The 12,526-nt window shown below is 47.9% G+C and overlaps 1 protein-coding gene across 1 annotated transcript in view; it reads left to right on the top strand.

The window, feature by feature from the left end:
* The first annotated feature begins 1,401 nt into the window (after nt 1-1,401).
* Nucleotides 1,402-12,526, top strand: part of LOC109315036 (CMRF35-like molecule 2) — a 16,407-nt gene continuing 5,282 nt past the window's right edge. Inside the window, exons 1-5 of the mRNA XM_019542493.1 lie at nt 1,402-1,560; nt 4,567-4,896; nt 7,274-7,400; nt 8,821-8,930; nt 11,910-11,962. Of these exons, the coding sequence (XP_019398038.1) occupies nt 1,518-1,560; nt 4,567-4,896; nt 7,274-7,400; nt 8,821-8,930; nt 11,910-11,962 (663 nt within the window). The 5' untranslated portion in view covers nt 1,402-1,517. The remainder of the gene's footprint in view (nt 1,561-4,566; nt 4,897-7,273; nt 7,401-8,820; nt 8,931-11,909; nt 11,963-12,526) is intronic.

Below are 12,526 nucleotides of genomic sequence, written 5' to 3'. Positions count from 1 at the left end.
GAAAACCAAAAGTACACACCAACACATAGATATTTAGAATGTATTTTATCATGATGATAGAGACACTGGCAGCTCTCCACATTGCTTTAACATTATAAATATACCAATAAAGCACTGCCCAACTGATTGCTGTCTCTCTCTAGGGGTGTGCGTCTGTGCGTGTATAGAGTGGTCTTTTGTTTTAATTGTGGAAAAACATGGATTTGGGGGTATTTTTAAAAATGGATTTGGGATGCTGCAGCAGTCCAGTTGGCACAAGGGGTAGTGTCCCCAGGTACCAAGTGGCCAGGCCCCAGAACCTGTTGAGAGCAAACAACCCTGAGCTTCTTGCCAGGGCAGCTTTTTGTACAGATGAGGCCAGGACAGGGCAGCTTTTTATACTGCTGGGGACAGCACAGGTGCTGGCCCTGGGCTCTGGCTCCTCCTGGCTGGAGGTCCAGGAGGAGCCAGGCAGGGTTACTTTGTCCCAAGTGACACAATTTGCTCCACAACAAAGTGTGCGTCCAAGCACGTGTGCCAAAGCAAAAAGCCCTGGCTCAAATTTGTACCGCTTTTATTTGAGCTGCTGCAAGCACGCGTGTTTGCATGTGTGGGCGTGCCCATACACTGTAATGAGAGCAAATAAACCAGCATGTAAAGGGAATGAAAGTTGCAGTACAAGATGAAGGAAGACCAAGTCTTTTATACCATGCTATCCATTGTTTTGTTTCTCAAAAATACGCCTGATCCTGTTGTCCACAGCAAGCAAAAATCCTTATTATCTCACGGGCTTTGAGTGAAGCCAGTAGATCATCCAGACAAAGTAGGGAAGAAGAACCCAGTTCTTTAACTACTACATTTCACCTTTCAACCACTAGGCAAAATCCACCAGTCACAAGGGAGCAAGTAGAATTCACCCCACCAAGAAGCTACAGCAAAAGGACAGAGCATAAATAGGTGTGGGGTTGACCTTTTAGAGCATCTACCTTTCCCAGTACAGAGCACAATGCTAGAAGGATCTGAGCATCTTAAGCAAATGCCTTCAAATCCTATTGACTAGTGGGAACTGAAAGTGGTGCAGCTCAGCATGCTAAAAGAGCAAATATCCAGGATGGATATTTCCAGGGTGGTCATTAAGTGAAACCCATCCCCCCATACTCTGCATCCGCTTTCAGGCATAGGACAACCGTGATCCTTTGTGTGACACCTCAAGATGCTCCATTCAGGGAGCAACGTGGGGGCACAGGGTTAAGAATCTGGTTGTGCAAAAGTTTACACACAACGCATTTCCTGAAGCAACTTATCGAGAGCAACCACCGAACGAGAGTCACACTGATAATTTTACTTTCCACACCCTCAGAAAGAAACAGGCGTCAGACCACAGAAAACTGAAACTAAATAAGTCTCAATTTCAGAGTTTCCTGCCAGCAGTTGGAAGGTGGACAGGGTCCCCGCATGTCCCTGGGTTCCCAGAGCTGGAAACACAGCTGCAGAGCTGGAAACACAGCTCTAGCCTGCAGCTCAAGAAACAAAGCAGAATGGTGAGGATTTTCCTCATGTGGGTGTGGATTCTTTTCCCAGGTGAGAATATTTTACTCGTATTATTAATGGAACTAGACCAAGGGCTTGTGTTAGGGAATAGGAGCTGCAGTGACAAAGTGCTTCTGATTTCAGCTTCCCTATCGAGTGCTAGGCTTAGGTTTGACACTGGGAGAAAGTGTCCAGGTTTAAATCCTTCCAGCAGAAGTCCCTATTGGCCTGGAGAGAGTTCTGCCTTCAGGCTGAGACACTGGAATACTGCAGCAGGTTGCGACAGTTGGGAAGATTTATCAGAGTCTGTGGGATGTGAAAGTAGTTTCCCCACTAACCCTTGAACAATTTCAGCCTGCACAGCTCGGAGTCCTTGTCCTGTGCCTGCTTCTCATGGGGCTGGAAGAATTTTTTCCATTAACATATTTAATCTTCCAGGCCTTATTGTAGGCTGGGTCTCTCCTCTCTCAAACTTCATTCTGGGAATTGGTTTTTCAAGAGTCCCATGACCGCATCATGCTTTTCTACTACATGCTAGCTGGGAAGTGTCCAGCAGGAGGTAGATGATGCTTCTGTCTTCAGTGCATCCAGTCAATAGTGCCATTTACTGGGCAGACCATAGGTCCATCCTGCCCAGTCTCCTGCGTTACATAATGGTCTGTTCGTTACGTAACAAGGGATTTTAACAGCAGCTTAAAAAAGGTAGGATTTCAAAAAGACAGGATTCTGTCTCCACCCTTCCTAATACAATGCCCGTGTTGGCTTTCCATCGTCTCTTTACATACACTTCACTCGCTTCCTTCCTCAGACCTAATGAAGAATGCATGGCACTTGAATGCGTGTCTAACTTTATTCCAGCCTTGCAGTTAGTCCAATAAAAGGCAGCACCCCCAAAAATCCTTGCTCTCACATAATTCCTAAACCATGTTGGCTATAACAGAACTGAAACATTATTATCTATGACAGGTGTATATTTCCATTGTAATAGCTTGCCTCACATGCCATGTATTTTCCTTGTGAACACCCCTGCAAGATAAGTAGCGTTTGTTATATCACAGGGAACTGAGTTCCACAAAATGGACGCTGATGCTCCAAGAGTGACTTTGGCACCTCAGCTCCATCTAAACTCAGGATTTTGTCCTCAGTCCACCCCAACTCTATCAGTGCATAAGCTTTCACCCCTGAAGTTTTACTTCTGCATTCCCAGATGTGCCTCAGGGTCTACCTGAAACAGAGCAGCAGTCACATTCATTCAACAGCACAGTAGTCACAATGCCCTCAAAACCAAATTGTCCACCTGCCAGGAGGATGCCATACCCAGTAGATTATAGGGCTAGGGACAGGCATTCAAAAACCCTGAGCCTGAATTGATTCAATCTTTGCAGGTCAGTCTAACCTGCAACATTTGAGCAGATTTGGAGGTGGATAGATGTTCCCTTTTCATTCCAGAAGTGCAGCCACATGCCTGCAATGGCTCAGGATAGAAGCCTGGAGGTGCTAGAACAGCCCTCTCTTCCCATCCACAATGCTGATCTGGGTGCAGGGGGCATGACCAGGCCCCAGCAGGACACTTTGATTAGAGAGAGGTTTAAACCCCCACCCTGCCTGCACTGTCTCAAGCTCCCTCCCTCCTCCACCCACTGCTCATGGGGCAGGAGTATTGCCATACCCCAGCCCCAGCCCCGGGCTAGCACTCTGAGGCAAATTGGGTGGAGGGGAGTGGTGGGAAGGGGTGCAGCACTTGCATCTGTTGATGATTCAGTAAAAAGCTCTGTTATCTGACATGAGTGGGGTATGGGGGGTGCTGGTTATTCAGGTAATAAGTGTACCGCCAGTGGCCAGATGTGGAGCTGGGGGGAAGGGGGCAGGGTGACACACAGAGCGGGGGTAGAGGGGAGTGATGGCAGCCACAGCATGCATAGTGGTGGCAGCAGCGATGGCCACTGCATGTGAACCCCACCCTCCTTTGCATCTGGCTGGCTGGCCAGCCAGAAATTCCAGTTAATAGAGTATTCTGGTTAATAAAATGCTGGATAACAGAGTTTTTACTGTACTGAGCTTTTCAATCTCCTTCTTCCCATCTGCAAAGCTGACAGGACTGCAAGCTAGCAAGGGAGGCTGATAAAACCACAGTGTTTATCAGCCCATCAGCAAAACAAAAGCCTCTCTCATAGTTCAAGCTCTTAAACAGCTTTTTACAAGGAGGCACATTGCCAGCTGACCTGTTGATTATCTCCAAAAAGACCTAAGCAGACACTGGTTTGTTTGCCTTTGTGAAATTAGAGATGCACACACTCAGACACCTCTCAACATTAGCTAGCATACTACATGCCTAGGGTCCATGGGACTGGCGTCTGTGCTGTGGGAGATGGGAGGGAGGGAGGGAGGGAGAGATGGGGGAAATCTCTGCTTGAGCAGTGAGGGAAGCCAGGCAGACCCTGTTGTGTCTGCAGTCTCCCCCAGTGCTCCGGCTAGGGAGGAGGGGGCAGGGCCAGCCTGTTCTCTGGAGCAGACAGCCTAGCCTAGCCCAGCCCAGAGCTGCAAAGCATCTGGGATGCTGGGGGACTCTGATTTAACTTAAACCAGGAAGGGGTCTTGGACAGACATTGCATAAACTGGTTTGACCCAAATCAGTTACGTCTGATGCTATATTCAGCCAGGTTCACCTAAAACCAGTTTCAGTCATTTTGAAACTGGTTTATGTGCACTGAACTTATGTTCTGTTATAGGTTAAAACTAGTTTCTGATTACTTAAACTGGTTTATGTGATACATCTGTCCCTAGCCTAGGTGATTCTGGGACAAGCACCCTCTCAGCTTCTCCTGCTGAAGCTGTTCCACTTTGCAGAAAATAATTTAGAACCAGATCAGAGCCAGTAAGCATCAACGTGGCTCAATAGCCCTGTGGTGAGGGCCCCTTGCATCAAGGGTTGTTTACTCACAGGTCTCCTTACACACAGGACTATCTACAGAAGAATTAGGATTATGGACTAGCTCTGAACTGTGCATCTCCAGTTCCCATTTTCCTTTATCATGAAAGTGACTCTCTTCTTTGCAGGCTGTTGGGCTCTGATTGGACCTCAGGAAGTGAACGGGACCGTGGGTGGATCAGTTCTTGTGCCTTGTCAGTACAACGAAGATTATCAAAGTTACAGGAAGTACTGGTGCAGGGGAGACAACTGGAGACAATGCTCTATGGACATTCAGACTACAGGGTCCGAGGAGGAAGTAGGACAGAAGAAACTCTCCATCACAGACAATCATACTCTGTGCATATTCACAGTGACTATGAAGGACCTTCAAGAGGAGGATGACAACACTTACTGGTGCGGGATAGAGAGATCTGGATATGATCTCATGATCCCTGTTCGAGTGTTCATTCTTCCAGGTAAATTCTTAGTGGTTCTTGCTTCAGTTGGACTAAGGCCCAGATGGAGAGGACTTAGCCAAACATGACTCCTCAACAAGTGCACTATGGATCTCCTCCCACAGCCCTGAGGAACTCCAGCCAATTTCTTAGGTGCACCATGTAAAAGCAGGGCGTTGAATGCTAGGTACAACATCACCTTAGTCCACATCTCAGCTTCCCAACTGCCTGCCCTTTCTAAAGCAAAATCCCTGCTTGAAATCAAGAATATTTTACCTGAGGCCCAAGAGAATGAGCTAGTTGAATAATTTTAAAATCCACTCATTTGCAAAAGTTATTAAAAAAACCCTTGCAAGAAGTCTCATGTAACTAGGATTCTGGGCAGTCTTTTGGGTGCCCATGAAAAGGGTTAGTCTTAGGAGTTTCATAACTTTAGTTTCAGTGCTTGTGGCAAAGAGGGAACCCCTGACTAGCCACAGAGCTAGTTTCTCACCTGCCTCTGGGCATGCCACCCACCTGACTTTCCTGCCATGCCTTGTTGTAATTAATTATGTTGTTAATTAAGGTGGGAGGCTGCCCATTTTACACCCCGATATTGGGGGGGGGGGCGCTATCCGCAGCTCCATTCTACCCCTACACCACAGCTCAAGCCTTGCAGATGGCATTTGGCTAAACTGTCCCCTTCGCCTATTAGCTGTAGCCCCACTCATGGGACCTTTGGCTCCATAAGCCCTGGCCCTGTCTCAGGCCAGTCAGGACCCCAAGCTTCTTTGCTCATCATGGGCATCCCTCACGGTGTGTCCCTGGCCCTTTTGACCCTTCCTGTCCTGGCCCCAGCACTGACCAGTCAATTGACCTTGGTTAGGTTTATGCCTCCTGCTTGCACTTAGGGATAGGGTTCCCCCATTCCTGGCTCAGCTGCTTCCTGAAAATTACCTGGCCTACCCTGCTCTGATGGTAAATGACCCACCTTAAGGTGAGGGCTGGGGTTAAGGCGCACCTACCTGCCTTTCACCAGGGTGGTAACTGGCCTGGCATTTCCTGGGGGCTCCTGCATCACTGAGAGCCCCACCAGGCCACCCACTCCTGGCAGGGTGCAGTTTTAGGTCATGCCTAGGACCAGGAGCCTCCAAACCCTCCCGTACAGGTCCTGCCCCTACCTCCAGGATGTTGTATTCAGCCCAGCAGCCAGGAAACGTTACTGCCTAGCCTGCCAGCAGTGAACTGCCTTGTTTTATATAGGCAGTCAGGAATTTAAAATGTCCGCTAAAATCAATCACCTGCTGGCTGCTTGGCTCAGCCCTTAAAGTAGCAGGCACCAATAGCGCCCTGCCACAGTGCTCCATTTTCCAAACATTCAATGCCTTACAGTGAAAGATGCATCATTTCTTTTTAACATTATTCACACATTTGCAATTGCTTCAGTCATCCAGTGAGAAGGGAGAGGCACAAAACATGACGTATCACCAAGGTCTGTGCTAGGTATTTAATTTAAAGCGATAGAGAACACAAATCCCCAGACTGATCAGTGTCCATCTTTTCCAGTGGCTTTGCTTCTGTTTTTCCATTTCTGCAGGAGCCTGCTTCTCCCATAAATCCATTTCCATTGTACTAAGACCTCTCTGGTTTCCCATTTCAGGCTCAATCCTTTGAGCAGTGACTGCACAATGGATCATAACAATAAATATTCCAGACACCAGCAGAAAAGAGAAAGGAGTTAAAAGTACTACCATATATTCACAAGCTAGGACATAGATAATTTTAAAAGGCAATGAATAGTTAAAAGGCTGATTAACCCATTAGATACGCTACCACAATATACTAAGTCAAGGGCTTCTTGGAATTCATCCCTCTTATGAATAATTAAACCAACTAGGCACAGTAGGATAAAAATAATGTCCAAGGGCTTTAGAGCAAAGAGTCAGTCACTAACTGATAATAGTTAGAAAGCAGCACCCCATGGGGCTAGGAACGTCTATAGTTGTCTCTTATGGGAAGTAGATTCATAGATGTTAGGGTCGGAAGGGACCTCACTAGATCATCGAGTCCGACCCCCTGCATAGACAGGAAAGAGTGCTGGGTTCAGATGACCCCAGCCAGATGCCTGTCCAACCTCCTCTTAAAGACTTGAAGTACTACAGTTTTGTCTCGCATGTCTGTTGCTGGACCCTTCAGAAAAGGTATCTTGCTAAGTACACCCCTTACCTGGCTTGTTGCATGGATATACAGGGCAAGGATATGACAGGTGTGACAGGTTAGTGTCAGGAGTCCTGCTTCCTTATGGAGTAGGGTGCCCCAAGGAGTTCAGGCAGATGCCACCTTGTAGAATAGGAAATCAGTGAACTTTGCCACCTAAACAGCAAGTTGTTAACACAGCTCAGCCTGCTTCTGTTTGCAGCTGTCCCCACTTCCCCAACCCCACACCTCCCTACCTCAACAACATCAGGAAAGGAAGAGACAACAAATGTTGCTGTTTCCACCATTCCAGACTTCACATGGACCATGGGAGAGACCACTAATGCAAGGTGAGAGCACCCAGTCTCATACTAGATGGTGCAGTGGGGGTTGCATCTCACCAACCTCTCTGGTAGGATCAGGCTTTGGACTGCACTGGGAGGCCAAACACACATCACACAGTTGCCATCCTCAAGGCTGGAGGCCTCGCATCAAGCCCCAGCAGCACACAGGATTCGTGAGCCAAAGAATTGATTTTGCTGAAACACTTGATCTTAAAACGAGAGGCGCTTCAACTCACAGGGCCCTGTGTAAAGAAGGCTTCAGAGAATGAACTGTACGAGTGGATTTTTGCTGGATTTGTAAACTGAAATTTGCTGGGATTTAGTGGGGTTTGTAAGCTGAAATATAGACATATGTTGACTTAAGGCAGGGCCAGGCAGTTCTTCTGCCAGTACTTGCTTACTCTAAAGCGCTCTTCCAATAGTAGTAACTGCACTAGTAAGCAAAAAGACCAGCCCAGCACTGTAGTTCTGATGTGCAGCATGGTGGGTCTCCTTGTCTTGTCATTTCTGCTTTTCTGATTGTATTTAGGGGACGTGCCAGGCAGAATCACCTCTGGCTTTTCAGACAAAGGTCAATTTGGCACTGTTCTCTTCATATTTCAGAGGACGTGGTTTGCAGGTCCTGACCAGGAAGGGGCTAAGCGCTGCAAGATGACTACTTTAGTCAGAAATGCCACTACTTGAGAGCAAGAGATACAGTGCAAGGCTTTAACAGGCAGAGACTTTTATCTTTGCTCAGCTCAAGAGCCTGGCTTGTTAATCTGAGCACTTAACCAAGATGTATTTCACCTAGTAAAAGCTTCATGGCAATTATGGTGAAAATGTCAGCTGTGAGGATCAGTATGTCCCATTGCTATTAGACTTGTGAAGGGTTCTGATGGAATGATATAACTGGCAGAGACTATGTTTAGGTCAACAGACTCATCCCACAGACATTTGCCCCTGTGTCTTTATAACTGCAGCTCTCACTCCTGACTCCCCTTTGCAGAACTTAAGTCAATGCTGAACTCCTGTAGCATTTAGGAGACCAAAGCATTCATCCCAGCTGTGTCATGCCCTCCATTTCAGGCAGCACACAGGCTTTGGTGTCTCCTGTTTATAAAATGAAGGGTGTTGGCTAATACTAACCCAACACTGGCAATTTGAAATGAGGAGCAAGATCAATATGCAGCCATGTTGTCATGCTGGCTGGGGCACACATAATGTTTAAGGGCTTCAAGGTGTAAAATTGGTCACTAACAGATTTAGAGCAAAGATTTTCTTGTGAGCAGCTTATTTTACAGGATGTCCCGTAGGAGGTTTCTTGATTCTTCCTGTGAAATGCCTAGTGTTGGGGCATGTGCACATCCACACCCACACCCACACCCACCCAGTGTTAACATTGCAGATAAGAGTAGAAATTAACACTCTGTCCTCCCTCTCCTAGTACCATAGACCCAGTCCTCTTCATCGCGATACCATCCATCCTGCTGGTTCTCTTTTTGATCATCGTCATTGTGGTAGGACTTGTAAGAGTATCACAGAAGAAGAAAAAAGGTAAGCGTTTCCTCACTGGTAAATGAGCCATTATATTCTTCCTTCCTAAATTCCTCATTAACCTAAGTCACCAACACAACTGAAAGAAAGTGGATTGAATATCTACATTGCCAAAGGGTAACAGTAGCACACATAGACACATCTGGCCTAGGCAGCTTAGATACCTGCAATGGGACCACTCAACCCAGACAGGAAAGTCCACCCACGGCACTGGGTGGTTATTTAAGCAGTCAGATTCCCAGAGGGCACCCAGACCCACATCTCAATCACAAGCATGGCACAAGTGCCTATTTTAAGCCATGCTGTAGTAGAGTTTCATAGATTTCATAGACGTTAGGGCTGGAAGTGACCTCAGGAGATCATCGAGTCCAGCCCCCTGCCCAAAGGGCAGGAAGTCAGCTGGGGTCATAGGATCCCAGCAAGATAAGCATCCAATTTGCTCTTGAAGGTGTTCAATGTAGGTGCTTGAACAACCTCCGCTGGCAGACTGTTCCAGACCTTGGGGGCTCGGACAGTAAAGAAATTCTTCCTTATGTCCAGCCTGAAACGGTCTTGCAGGAGTTTGTGACCGTTCAACCTCGTCATCCCTTGGGGCGCTCTGGTGAACAAACGTTCCCCCAGATCCTGGTGGTCACCCCTGATAAACTTATAGGTGGCCATCAGATCACCCCTGAGCCTGCGCTTTTCCAGGCTAAAGAGTCCCGTGGCTCTCAGTCTGTCGTTGTAAGGTCTGTTTTCCTGCCCTCTGATCATGCGTGTGGCTCTTCTCTGCACCCTCTCAAGCTTGTCCACATCCTTTTTGAATTGTGGAGCCCAAAACTGGACGCAGTACTTCAGCTGCGGCCTCACCAAGGCTGAGTACGAGGGGAGAATGATGGCCCGGGATTTGCTTGAGAAGCATCTATGGATGCAAGCCAGCGTTTTGCTTGCTTTGCTAGCCACAGCATCGAGCTGGAGTGCTGGAGCTGTGGTGGTCCAGGAAAATGTGAGAAACAAGGTTTTCTTTGGTGATATCTTTTATTGGGCCAACTCCGTAGTTTGGGAGAGATGTTAGACAAGCTTTCAGGCCCCAAAAGCATCCTTCCTCAGGTCAGACCTTAAAATTTTGTCTAATATCTTAAGCCAGGCAGATGGCTTGGATGGTTGGGAACTACTGGGGTGGGGGGAGCGGGGAGGAGAAGACAAAGACAGAGTTACTTCAGACCAAGCACAGTGACTAAATAGGATCTGTTGCCCTCCTGCGAAGCATTTCCCACCAATTGCCTGATTCCATCACGTAGTCCTGAAAATTTCTCTCCCTCCCATAGCTTGTGCAGAGTCCCAGATTTTTCCTACGGGGCCCACATCTATCTCAGAAGCTCCATGATGCCTCATACTCTGCTATAAGCCAGGGCTCAGTAACAATGCAGCTGACAAATAAATCCCTTTTTGCCCATCCAAAACAAGCATTGTTTTGGGTCGGAGAAGAGAACAAGATTAACTTTGCCGCCTCTCCTGCCAGGAAGTCGCAGCAGTTTCACTTCAAATGAAGTCAAAAAGGAGTTGAAAAGCTTGGATACAGAGGCTGCATAGACCTGTATCTATCATGCTAGCAAGATTGTTGCCGATTGGGCTACCAAATACATATGCTCCTGTTTGTCTGTTCCTTGCCACCCCCGGTCCCTTCTTCTAAAGCTGTCTGGGGCAGCGTTTCTGTTCAGGGATGTGTAGTGCCAATCACGCCAGCATCCTGGCAGGAGTTTGTAGGTGCTACTGTAAAAACATGCACTATGTTTTATTAAGAGAGGTTGGAACTGATATCAGCTCAATCTCCTCTGACTAAAGCTACCGAGAATAAGTCCCTGTCACACTGAAGCTCAGGCTTTTGCACCAGCTTATTGCTCGGCATGTGGTTTTGACCTGACTGAAAACAGACACCACGTTACCATGCAGACAAAAGCCACAAGATCTCCTTGTGTGGGACAGCAGGCAACTTTCCCTGCTGATTTGCCTGTGAAGTGACCACCCTGCACCCCACCCCTTGCGTGGGGCTGACGCCGCGCTGTCCTGTTGTTCTAATTCACAGAAGAGAGAGAAGCGGATGCTGACGCAGCAAGCTAGAGCACAGAGAGATGCTATCGGCTTTTCACTTGCCCGATCCTTGAAAACAGAATCACCAAAGCAGAATGAGCTTCCTATTGATGGGAACCCATCCACATGGGTCCGGAGACTCAACCAAGGGTACAAGGGATGTCCCAGCCATAAAAACAGTTCCCTAAGGAACATCTACGTTCCCATAGGGAAGGGAGAAACCAGACCCAAAGCACTCTAGTCACAGTGCCCCTCCATGCCATCACCCGGCTCACAAGTTCCCCTTGGCTTCCAAGAGGGGTTGCACTGGTTCCTTCTTCCAAAGCTGGACATTATGAGCTGCCTCTCTGAAAAGCTAATGCTGGGAATCCTTTAAAGCTTTGTTGCCAGAGAGCTGTGCTAAGGAACCTGCATGCAGCAGATGGTGTCTGGTCCCTGACACAGTCTTTGCCTGGCCGGACGCGCTGGCAGAGCCCTAAGCTCACAGTAAGGGGGAGAAGGGTCTTCCTGAGCTGAAGGGGCTAGAACATCCCACCCCATGGAGCCAACCCGCGGGGCCCAGTGACAATGGTTGGATTTGTGTCACCTACAGGGAAACTCCAGAGCAGTGCATCTAGGTTCATCCTGAAAAGCTGACCAAGTTTAGGTAGATCTACTGGGCAGAGTCTGTGTTGGCAAAGGAGGATCACCCAAGCAGGTTTCACAGGTGGTTCAGTGATGGACATTTTCAAAACCTCCAAGACAGAGATTGCACAGAGGCATTACCATCCTCGGGGGGGCATTGCTTATTCCAGTATTGCACTGTGAAGCTCAGAGAGTTGCTTGGGTGGGGGGGCTGACAAGACTTCAGGCACAAACAAAAGTACCATTATCTCTGTTTGATATATTGCCTATCTACAATTCTTCCAGATCATAAGAAAACATTGCAACCACAGAACAAGAACTTCTATCTCTGTCAACTGGTAAGAGAAACACTCAGTTCAGTTCTCAGACAGGACAGTGACAAGCTCGGTACAGGAACTGTTAGAAAGGAATAGAAACTTGCCAGTGGCTCCTCGAAAGTGAGCATAGAAAATGTCACCATTGCTGGAACCGTAAAGGGGACCCACCGGTACCATTCACCTGAAATGGGTCCTTGGATGGGTCTAAAAGCCAATGCTGCACACTTGGGACCATGGTAGAGGCATTCATCTCCCTCCAAGAGCTGGCACTTATTAATAGTTAGCTGGTGGTAGTGGTGGTTGCACCCATTTCATAGTTTCATAGTAGGTAGGGTTGGAAGGGACCTCAGCAGATCATCGAGTCCGACCCCCTGCCATGGCAGGAAAAAGTACTGGGGTCAAACAACCCCAGCAAGGTGTTCATCTAACCTCCTCTTAAACACCCCCAGGGTAGCAGCCTGCACCACTTTGCTTGGAAGTTGGTTCCAGATCCTAGCCACCCTGACCGTGAAGTCGCGCCTCCTGATGTCTAGTTTGAATCTCCCCTCTGCCAGCTTGTGACCGTTATTCCTGGTCACTCCTGGC

This window comes from Crocodylus porosus, unplaced genomic scaffold, assembly GCF_001723895.1.
Source record: "Crocodylus porosus isolate Cpor-Errol unplaced genomic scaffold, CroPor_comp1, whole genome shotgun sequence".
In the NCBI taxonomy this organism is placed as follows: Eukaryota; Metazoa; Chordata; order Crocodylia; family Crocodylidae; genus Crocodylus; species Crocodylus porosus.
Note: the sequence above shows the minus strand (reverse complement) of the source record. Positions and strands in the feature narration are given on the sequence as shown.